The 11,120-nt window shown below is 50.4% G+C and overlaps 1 protein-coding gene across 1 annotated transcript in view; it reads left to right on the top strand.

Moving 5' to 3' along the window:
• The window catches only part of SRGAP3 (SLIT-ROBO Rho GTPase activating protein 3), a gene marked incomplete at its 3' end in the record, with an annotated part of 21,062 nt that extends 9,945 nt beyond the window's left edge, over nucleotides 1-11,117 (top strand). Inside the window, exons 8-17 of the mRNA XM_009874636.1 lie at nucleotides 516-576; nucleotides 989-1,066; nucleotides 2,023-2,157; nucleotides 4,711-4,816; nucleotides 5,108-5,335; nucleotides 6,588-6,667; nucleotides 7,993-8,173; nucleotides 8,322-8,471; nucleotides 8,834-9,161; nucleotides 11,004-11,117. Coding sequence (XP_009872938.1) covers nucleotides 516-576; nucleotides 989-1,066; nucleotides 2,023-2,157; nucleotides 4,711-4,816; nucleotides 5,108-5,335; nucleotides 6,588-6,667; nucleotides 7,993-8,173; nucleotides 8,322-8,471; nucleotides 8,834-9,161; nucleotides 11,004-11,117 — 1,461 coding nt within the window. The remainder of the gene's footprint in view (nucleotides 1-515; nucleotides 577-988; nucleotides 1,067-2,022; nucleotides 2,158-4,710; nucleotides 4,817-5,107; nucleotides 5,336-6,587; nucleotides 6,668-7,992; nucleotides 8,174-8,321; nucleotides 8,472-8,833; nucleotides 9,162-11,003) is intronic.
• Nucleotides 11,118-11,120: the final 3 nt, after the last annotated feature.

Here is an 11,120-nt window from a genome sequence, read left to right as displayed (position 1 = left end):
GTTCCTCCTCGAGCTCCTTCCACGAGGGGTCGGGAGAGGAGCAGCTTTGAAACAAAAGCCAAAACTCCTCACAGGTTCAGATACGGGCGCTTCCTTTCATACAGGCTGCTGGGTTTTTCACATCTGCTGACAGTGGCGCTTTCTTTAGGTGGAAACGCTGTTTTAAGCTCCGTTACTGGAAGCTTATTTCACCAGACAGGTAGAGCACCAGTTTTATTTCACCTTGGAAATGGAATAGCTGTGATCCTGTTGCATCAGCCCCCCGTCTCAACCAGACAGTGAGCAGCAGGCTTCCACACACTTCAGTGAAATAGTGCATAACTGACTGCACATAGCTTACTCAGCTCTTTTTGATGGCTCCTTTGATGTGTAATGCCTCCTTTTCCTGCCTGTCCTCTTACTAAACTCAACGGCACTGATCTTCAAATCTCTGTTTGTGTAGTCCTTAATGCATCTCCCATGCCTTGTTGTGAATAAACCAGTAATTCTGTACTTTTTCCTTTCATTTCATGAAGGATTCAGGACAGGCTATTCCACTTGTAGTAGAAAGCTGCATTCGTTACATCAATTTATACGGTAAGTCAATTCAGTAATATCAACAGAAACCTCGTGCAAGGGAAATGAAGTTCTTGTTGTTAGCCGTGAAATCCAGTGAAGATCCCTGCAGCCCTTGCTGCTTGGGCTTGGGTTGTAGTTACAGTGGCGTTGCTGGGATGTAGCATTGGATGACTGGCAAATATTTAGGTCTCGTTAGCACTTATTCAGGTTAAATTGTTCACTCAGGCCCTGGACCAACCGGAGCCCTTTCAACACTTTGATCTGCGGGGCCCTTGACTGTAGAGGATGAGCAGAAATTAATTGTAGCGAGCTGTCCCCTTCCTGCTGTGAGCCCTTCTGGGTACACCGACTCCTGGTTTCTGCTGTTCTGCACCAGAAACTAGTGTGCAGCAGTTGCAGAAGTCTTTTCTGAAACGTTGTTCTTTTCCAGGCCTTCAGCAGCAGGGCATTTTCCGGGTCCCCGGCTCCCAGGTGGAGGTCAACGACATCAAGAATTCGTTTGAGAGAGGTGTGTTGCCGGGTTGTGCGGCTGCAGCCGGGAGTTCCGTGTGTGCAGGGCGCGTCAGACATCGGAGTATGAGAAGTAGGGCTCGGTGGAGAGATCTTCTCCATAGTCATTAGTTAAGAGCATGAAAGCCTCAGATGAGAGCCATCGGATAGTTTTCTGGGATGCATTTTCCTCCTCCCTGCAGCGGTTTGTCAAGGGAAGAGCAGCCTTGCCACATGTACCTGGTGGCAGCGTTGGTTGTGGAGTTGCCAGTGATTTTGTTTGAGAAAATCACATCGAAGGTGCAAGGTAAGATGGGGCAGAGCAATCCTGCTGCCTCCGACTGAAGGTGAAGCTGTGAGAGGGACGGTCTGTGTGGGGTCCTCGCTTCCGGCAGCATTAATCCTTGGGCAGCGCTGGAAGGATCAGGGTGAAGGTGGCTGGGTCAGTGGATAAGGCAGCGGTGCGATTGGCAGCAGACTGGAAGATTTGCACATCCAATTTAAGGGGAATTGGTATCCAAATCCCTTGAGTTTTGAAAGCCCTTTATAGATTTAAGTCAGTACAATGCTATCCAGAAGTGTTATTCCAGAGGCATAATTGCATCCTCCAGCCAAGCTTGTCTTCTCAGGCTTTCTCCCACCATCATTTAGATCTGCTCAGTTCTCTGAGCTGTTGCTGCAAATGCAAAAATGCACTGGACTGGAAACTGTGAAGGAGAACCAATTAATAACATCTTCAGGAAAGGTTTGAAATCTCCACAGTAAACTGGCTTCTTGTTGGTAGGGCTCTAGCATGTCTCAGCATGATGCTGTGTCACAGAGTAATTTATTAAACTCTCCTCTCGCTGGCTGAATGCGTAGCATTGCCGTCGTACACACAGGAGGGTTTTCTGAGCTGTGGGAAGTTTTAGATTTCCACTGAGTTAGCAAAAAACTTGACAGTAATGCTGGAAATAAAACCTCTTCTCTGGGCAGGTGAAGATCCCCTTGCTGATGATCAAAATGAACGCGACATTAATTCAGTGGCTGGAGTCTTGAAGCTGTATTTCCGAGGACTGGAAAACCCCCTCTTTCCTAAGGAAAGGTTTCAAGATTTGATATCTACTATAAGTAAGTACATGTGGCAGCTCTTCTCAGAGAGTAGGGTGGGACAAAAGGAGCAATAAACAGGGAGCAGATAACCTGAGCTTTGTGAATAGCAGCACCCTGAGGCTGCAGACTTGGTTTCAACCTGACTTGGTCAGCTGTTCTCTGAGGGCCTGCTCTGCGTGTCTCCTGTCCTAAAGAAAACCAGAAACTGCTTTGGGATGTGAGCAGACGTAAAGGCTGAGAGTTTTTAGTCATAAAGAGTCTGGAATTGATATCAGGGAGAGCCTGGTTGCTTCTTGTTCTGTCCCGAATTCTCCTCCCAGCTCCACGTGCTCCCCTGCCACTGAAGAAGCAGATACCCCAGCTGGGGTTAATTTCTCTCAGTGCCTTGTAGTGATGACATTTACTTAGTTATTGGCAAGTCATGGAAATCACTGCCCAGGGGAAAGGAAGAAGACCGAGTGAATTTGGTGTTTCGGAGGTGACAGAGGAGCACGTTTTGTGCTTTGGCTGCAGGACAACTTTATTTTAGAAGCGAGGCGTCGGGGCAGTTTGGGGGTTTGAGCGCCTCGGTACGTGGGTGGCTTCAGGGGCACTGACGGGTGAACGTGTGCTCAAGTCCTATGTTTGCCTTTCGCTGCTCGGGGCTCCTTCCCCCCTCCCCGTGCGTAACTGCTAGATTTAGTGATGGCAAGAAAGACAGATGCTGTCTGGAGGGGAATGGTACAGGGATGGGCTTGTTCCAAAAGGAGAAGAATGCGCTCTTATTTCTCAGGAATGGTTGTTTCATATAGTAGCTTCAGGAAATTCACTGTTGCCTTTCGGTTCTGATGTGTGAAGCAGAGCAGCACACCTGTAACCCAGCGAGCAAAGGAAGCTGTTTGTGCCCCAGGTCCGTGCCCCGGGCAGGGGTGTTTAGCCTGGCTTGCCCTCCCCATGGGCCTCGCAGGGCACAGCCCGCAGAGACGAGGATGGGTCCACGTTGGTGCCAGGAAACATACCCGGTCCTTGGTGGTGTGGCTGTGCTTGCAGATAGGCTTGTGCTTTGGAACCACCTCTAATTACTGCCATTTTGCACAATTTATTAAGCTTCTGGGAGCTTTTCTTGGCAAACATCATCTGTCAATTTTCTGGGTAGCATTCCCTCTTTATTTTCTCTCATTTCAGCAGCAGTCTTCCTTTCCCTCAGCTTTCTTTTCCTGCTGCTCTTGCTACCTTTCAATTAAGGGCAGATTTTGAATGAATTCGAGTGCCTTGTTCCCATTGCAAGTCTGCCCTTAAGCGCATCTGCCTTTCTGGCCCGTGAACATGGGCTGAGCAATAGGTGTCCCAACCTAAGCAGATTGGGGAAACCTTTCTCTGAGACCCACTGCTCGGTAGAATGCCAGCCGTGCTGGAAGATGTTCATTTTGTGCTGCCGGGGGAAGGGTCAGCAGTCTGCCTCTGGGGCACTGAGGGTTTATGTGGAAGCGTTTCTCAAATGCAGATGAGAGATGGATAGAAAAGGCACTTTGTTTGCAAAGGTTCACTCCGGGGTGTGCCTGTGTTGTGGAGTGATTGATGATTCCTCCATTAATTCCTCTGAATTACAGCCAGTTGAAACATTTTGCTAAGTGAAAAAAGGCAAGTGCTTCATGACAATTTGTTCCTCTGGGCTGCAGAACAGATACCTGCTGTCGTCGATCTTTATCCATTTTTGATTTATTTGATTGTTTGGGGTTTTTTTCCAAATATCCTCTTCGATAAAACCAAACTGAAGAAGCAGAGAACCTGGTAAGCAATAACAGGGGATAAACACATTCCTCAGAAAGAAAAATTTCCAAAATGAAATATAAAGATTTGCGTCTTTGCAACAAAGCCAAATTTTGCTCAGAATTTCGAACAAATGGCAGCCTGGCTACGTGTTGCCAGTGAATTTTACTGTGATTAGCAAATGGTGAAGTTTGAGCCAGCACAGTAAAGCAAACGTCTCTGCCATGCACCTGGGGCTGACTGCTCTCGGGAAAGATCTGTAAAATACAAACCACCGGGTTAACTGTCTGCGTAGTGCATTGAGCAGGGACTAGCTGCTAAGAGAAGTGGATCTTGAAGTGCTGACTCAGAACTGGTTCAGATTAGATTCCCAGTAAGACCACTGGGAGACTAGAGCAGAGGGGTTCAGAAGGACCTGATGGTTAACGCATAAAGAAATGTGAATAAAAGCCTCATTTTAAAATCTGCATGAGAAAACCAAGCAGTGCTCCATTTCCCAGTGCCATTTTGACAAGCTTTTGAGAAATGCTTGTTGAGGCATGAACTAAATAATGCATAAACAGTTATTTTAAAAATAAAGCCACGGATATGTTTATTTTTCTGTTTATACTGAATCTGGACGTAGATGTGAATTCACTTGTGGAAGAGCACTGCGCCTGCTTCTCCACTTGTACATCAGTGCCAAACCAGTGGGTCAAATCTGGAAACGGGCTGTTGGGTTTTTGTGCTTAGTGGTTACTGGATCTGGAAGAGGTGCCTCTGGTGCCGTGTTGTCTGGTCTTGAGAAGGTTTATAGATGTGCTTTCTGTCCATGTGTTCCAGAAATTGAGAACTCCACCGAGAGGGTGCACCAGATCCAGCAGATCATCGTCACTCTGCCCCGGGCTGTCATTGTTGTCATGAGATACCTTTTTGCTTTCCTTAATCAGTGAGTCTTTTATTGTTTTTCTTTCTCCCTCTTTCACTTGAGTTTCTCCTTGCCCTCCTTGCTTTTCAGGGGCTCCCTGTCTCTATTGCATGAGTCCTTTTTGGTATTGCCACGGAGAGTTGTATTGTGCTCCCTCCTCAGCGTCCCCCAGCCGTGGCCGTGAGCGCGTTTGGGGCAGGTGTGGAGCTCGGTGACAATGGCCTTTTTGGGTGGTGGGGCGTGTTGGTGGGAGGTTTCCCTGAGCGAGCGGGGAAGGTCGGCCCCGCGGCTCCCTAACGCTTGTGCTCGCAGCCTGTCGCAGTACAGCGACGAGAACATGATGGATCCCTACAACCTGGCCATCTGCTTCGGGCCCACTCTGATGCACATTCCCGACGGGCAGGATCCCGTGTCCTGCCAAGCCCATGTCAACGAGGTCATCAAAACCATCATCATTAACCATGAGGGCATCTTCCCCAGCCACCGAGAGCTGGAAGGACCTGTCTACGAGAAGTGCATGACTGGCGGGGAGGAGTACTGGTAAGGAGCGGCGGCAGGACTTTGTGGTTTGCAGGATTTGAAGCCAGATCCCCCTGTTGGGGCTGTCTTCTGGCACAGCACTGGGCTGGGTTTGCCCGTCTGCAGAATGGACGTGCCTTCTTGCATTTATTCCTGTTAAACGATACAAATTTGGTGTGTGAGCGACATGTACTTGATGTGCTTGTACTCTTTTTACACTGCTTAAGAATCCCACTCCCTAAAAGGCAGCATTTCTTAGTCATAACGGCCTTCGTAAAACTAAGAGGATTTTGTACAACTAACCACTTAGTCTCCACTGATATATATTGGGTTTGCTTTTGATTTTAGCGGTGCCAGTTAAAACAGAGTAGGCATTTCCACGGAGCATTTCTTTTTTTCATGCTGATTCAGCATTATAAACCTCAGTAAAAACTTCAGGAGAAGCTTTTTTTTTTTTTTTCCAGTAGGAATATCAATATTTATGAAGATTCTTTTAGCTGCAGATTCACAGAAGTGTGTTAAGAGCAAAAAAGAATTTTAGGTGAATTCTAGCCAAATTCCTCCTAGGCTGGAATTTTTGAGTAAAGTCCCAGAGTTGCATCATAATTTGCTAAATGCCTTAGCCTGGAGTTAGCCTGAACTTTCCAGTTCCTTTAGTTTTGCTGCTGTTAGAGGAGGGATGAGTTTGCGTTAGCCGTGGATGCGCGATTACGTTGCACCTTCCTGGTGCGCGGCGTGCCCTGGCTAGTGTGCCCAGGGCGGGAAAACTCCGTTAGCAAACTGCCACATGAGAAGTGTGAGTGGTGTGACACGCTTGTCTGGGTTTCTAAACCAACATTCAGATGTGAGTTTTAAAAAAAAACCAGGGTTTATAACTGACTTGGGCTTCTCTGTGTGCAAGTTTTATATGTTTCTGAGACCTGCTGTTCGCTGATGCTGATCACCTGCCCCTATCCTTACTGATGCAAGCGGAGGGTAGAACACTGAAACTCCCTGTGAATGAGGGAGGGGCACAGTTTAGCTCTGTATCGGCTTATATTTGTTTTGCCAAATACAAGTAAGGTTCACGAGCTACAGAACGTGGCTTCAAGATTGTGGTGTGAGGGTCTGCTGTACTCAGAGCAAGTTCGGAGATCATCTCAGTCCTACAAAAACTAAACCCATAACTCTTCCAAGTGTCACTGGAGCCAGAATTTCCCTCAACAGCTTCTGCTAATATCCTTAGGAACAGGATCTCATTCTTTCTTTGAAAGCACGGTGTATTTTATTTCAGTGACAGCCCGCACAGCGAGCCAGGCACCATCGATGAGGTTGACCATGACAACGGCACGGAGCCGCACACCAGTGACGACGGTGAGTGCGGACTTTTTTTTCTGGGTTGGAAGAGCTGTGCCGGCAGGAAAAGCCGTGTGTGCCCTTCCTTCCTGGTCACTTCAGGGGCTGGACTAGTGCCTGGCCCTTGGTGGGAGAAGATGGCTTTGTGTGCTCGGCAATGAATGTGCCTGTTAATAAATAGTGCCGATAGGCAAATGGCTGACGAGAGCAGGAGGGGAGGCGGGCCCTTGGATGCATCGTGGGGGAAACACCTCAGCAGTGAGGGGTCTTTCAGCTGGGTTTGTCAGGCTGCACATCATCCCCTGTGGAGCAGCCATCTCCAGCAGAAACTTCAACGTCTCTTCTGCTTTCCTGATGGATGCTGTTTCCTTGGACGCATCCTGCCCCGAGAGAACACCGCTGCCTGCCTGGGCTGTGCGTGGCAGGAGGGCTCGGGGGCACAGCAGAGCCGGTCAGCTCCAGACGGGAGCCCACAGGGCGAGAAGATGAGGGCGAATAAGCTGCTATTTAGCCAATTTTTTGCCTGGATGGTCACTTTAATAGCTCTGATTGGAATTTCCGGGTGATTAGCTTGTGGCACAAGTGCAGCTTTGTTTTGTGAATTTATATATTGCTTCTTCCCCTCTCCCTCGCTCTGCACACCCTCCGAGCTAGGAAGCTGCACTTTTTATCAGGGCTGTGGAGCCCTCCCGGTTGCCTCCCGTGCAGTGTTTCCTCCAGCGCATTCCCCATTGATCCTGCTCCGGTGAATCCCTGGCGTCTGGTAGAGCCTAAATTAGAAATAAGTGGAGAAGTGGAGAGCTAGAGTGCTGGCAGGGGGGGTGACACGGAGCAGCTGCCTGGCCAGAGCTGGTATCGTCGTTTCTGTGGGGATCCCCAAAGGGGGATTCGATACTCATCAATAATTCAGGCCAAACTGTCTCCAGGATAAGGAAAGGAGGAGAAGGTCTGCGGGGCTTTGATCACAGTATCTGACACAGCTTGACGAGATCCCAGTCTCAAGGATGATGAGGTTCTGTAACCAAAGAAATCACTTTACAGACAGAAAATGGGAGTGCAGGTGATGGCGCCATATGCACACAGGGAAATTTTAACTACTCCCATCTGGTTTTTGTAGCTTTCTGTAATTGTGAGTCTGTGAGAAATTCCAGGAAGGCTGTAAGAACAAAGGGAATTGATGAATCTAAAAATAAGATGGTTTGTACACGGTGCAAGATGCTCTTGGGAAGAGCTAGGGCAGCAGCATTTCTGCTGTTCTGGTGAGATGTCTCTTTCTGGGATTTATTGTGTCCTTGTGATTGTTGAACTAAGCTTTTCTCTACCTGTGCTTCTCCCCTTTGCAGAAGTGGAGCAGATTGAAGCCATAGCAAAGTTTGACTACATTGGACGATCTCCACGAGAGCTCTCCTTTAAGAAAGGGGCCTCGCTCCTCCTGTACCACCGGGCGTCAGAAGACTGGTGGGAAGGGAGACACAACGGCGTGGATGGCCTCATACCCCACCAGTACATCGTGGTGCAGGACATGTGAGTAAAGCGGCGTGTGTCGATCCAGGGTGTTAAAATGACGTACTTACACAAGGGCCCTCTTTAGACACCTAAAGTAACGGTCAGGTTTTCCCTGCAGTGAGAAATCTAGACCAGCTCACGTCTGCCTCCCTTTTCCTTGTCCTAGGGACGACGCGTTCTCCGACAGCCTGAGCCAGAAGGCAGACAGCGAGGCGAGCAGCGGGCCACTGCTGGATGACAAAGCCTCCTCCAAGAACGACATCCAGTCTCCCACAGATCACATCGTGGACTACGGCTTCGGGGGAGTCATGGGCCGGTAGGGAAACTCATTTTTCCTACGACTGCAGAGGTGGTTGCCGTCACGTATGGGGAGAGTCAGTGCATGGTGTTGGGCGAGATGGAAGGGAAGGCTCTGGCAAGAGTAACAGGAGTGTGGAGGGGGCTTTTGTGTGTGTTGCTAAGCGGATCTTAACGCATAAAGAAGGTGCAATGCTGTCTCTTTCTTGGCGCTGGCTAAAATGTCTGTCTGCCCTCTTGCCTTAAGTCTTCTGGAGCGGAGAGGCTGGGGTTTGGTTTGCTCTGAACTCTCGGAGCGCAGCGATTGTCTTACAGCCCGCTGCGACCAGGCGCCTTCTGTCTGACGGACGGTGACCTAGTCTTGTGATGGATTCTTTGCAGAGTGAGATTGAGGTCTGACGGCCAATCTATCCCTCGCCGTCGAAGGGGGGGGGACACCCACAGCCCGCCCCGAGGGATGGGTCCTGGCATAGACACTCCTCCTCGAGCAGCGGCCTGCCCTAGCAGCCCCCACAAAATACCTCTAAACAGGGGCAGGATTGAGAGTCCCGAGAAGCGCAGAATGGCGACATTCGGCAGCGCAGGCAGCATCAATTTCCCAGACAGGAAGGCCTTGTCTGATGGGCACCCGCTGAGATCAACCTGTGGATCGACTAGACACAGTAGTCTTGGAGATCAGAAATCTCTAGAAGCAGAAGCGCTTGCCGAGGTAAGAGGGTTGTGAAGCGGCTCTTGGTGCCCAGGGATCAAGAGGCTGAAATAAAAAAGTCGCTGGGGTAGCGCTGCAGAGCCCCTTCCATTCACCACATCGCAGGAGTACAGTGCCGTGCAGCTGCAATGGTTTAAAGATAAAAACGAGCAGCCAGCAGCTTGCCGGCTTTTCCAACCGTATCAGTTGGTCTAAAACGAGAACCTGCCTCCTTCCACAAACCTTGTTTCCCTGAAACGTTTGATCCGCCACCAGAACGTGCCGGCGGCTCCTACCTCCTGCAGAGAGCGAAGCGCGTTATCTTATTCTGATGCTCCATAAGGAGCTTAAATGGAGAAAAGTGGATTTGCCAAATCAGAATCGGATGCTCAGTGTTTGCAGAAAAGTGCTTCAGGTTTGTTACTGGCGTATTTGTAGCTGGTACCTCAGATCATTAGTCTAAGGCCAGTCTGATTCCCCCAGCCAGGCAACATCACTGGCATCTCACAGGGTGCTCGTTCAATTCCTGTTACCCCCAGTACAGCCTGCGGGTCTCCCTGCTGCTGGCTCGGTGGGCGGCTCTGTGCCTCATCCGCTGCTTTCCGGGGCATAAGTAATGACGGTTGCAGGAAGGATGACCTCTCACTGTCCTTTTTGCTTCTCCACCAGCCGCGCTCCTCGCTCTCTCGCTCTGCAGCACGCTACCCGGCTTCTCTGTCAGCCAGAGCCTGTGTTTGGTGTGAGCGACTCGCAAAGCCGCAGGGGCAGCACAGCCTGTGCCCGGAGCGATGGCTCAAGCCGGGGCACACGGGCAGGGGGTGACAGCGTGCACTGAGCCCCGAGCGTGGCCCCTGGGTGGGAGCGTGGACCCTGCAGTCGTGCCCGGGGCTGTGGGGTCCGGGAGCCTCTGGAGGGATGGGGGGATGCTGGGGATGGAACATGGACAGCTTTCTTGAGTTTTGAGTAGCTTCTTTAAACCTTAAAAAAAGAAATTCTCCGTTGGCTGATGTGAATAAGTACTTACCTTGAAGTCTGTGGGACTGCTGGCTTGGTAGTCTTGAGGCTTAGCTCTGGGGGAGTATTTCCACTCATTATTTGGACAGCTTCGTAGAATTAATTGGAACTAACTAGATACTTACTCCCTTCTGCTGATCCTCTGAACGTTTTCTGAGGCTCACCAAGCGTTTTGTACGCATTATAAAATTAAGGATTTGCCTACACTATGACAGGGAGGATTGTTAACTAGAGCTACTTTTTAAACAGTTGATTTGGTTAAATCACCATTCAGATGGTCTCCTTCCAAGTCAGAGGCCTTGTTCAGCTGAGGCAGATTTCAGCGAAGCCCCGTGAGGGCTGAGTGAGACAATCAGCACTACAGCTGTAGGCAGTTCAGCTCATTTCCATCAACAGGCACTTTTTGTTGAACTGGATTCCCCTCCTGGAGGATCTGGGAGCTGCCACCCCTGTGTGCTTCTGTCCCCACACGAAGCTGGGGTCAGCAGATCCCGTGGTGCCTCTGTCAGAGGCTGCAGGGCCTCCCTCGTTTGGGAGAACCCGCCTCAGTGCTGGGGGGTGTGTGGAGATGCTGTGCCTCGTTGGCGATGGGGACAGGCTGGTGGTCACCCCGTCCTTCGCCGTGCTCCGGATTTGTTCCCTTTGGAGCCGACTTGGGTCCCTCTGTGTGGCCGGAGATTGGGCTTCACATCTCCCAAAGCTCCTGCTTTGCCTTTTGGCACCGTCTTGGGTCAGAGACCCCCACGTGTGGACACGTGTGCCCGGGTGGGGGGCCTCTCCCCGGGGCAGGGGTTGGGAGAGGAGGGCGATGGCACGGTGCTGACATCCCCTTGTTGGTGGCGTTCGCAGGACATCGAGAAGACCATGAGCACGGCACTGAACGAGCTGAGGGAGCTGGAGAGGCAGAACACGGCCAAACAGGCCCCCGACGTGGTCCTGGACACGCTGGAGCCCATGAAGAACCCC

The sequence above is a fragment of the Apaloderma vittatum genome, unplaced genomic scaffold (assembly GCF_000703405.1).
Source record: "Apaloderma vittatum isolate BGI_N311 unplaced genomic scaffold, ASM70340v1 scaffold3908, whole genome shotgun sequence".
Classification (NCBI taxonomy): domain Eukaryota; kingdom Metazoa; phylum Chordata; class Aves; order Trogoniformes; family Trogonidae; genus Apaloderma; species Apaloderma vittatum.
Note: the sequence above shows the minus strand (reverse complement) of the source record. Positions and strands in the feature narration are given on the sequence as shown.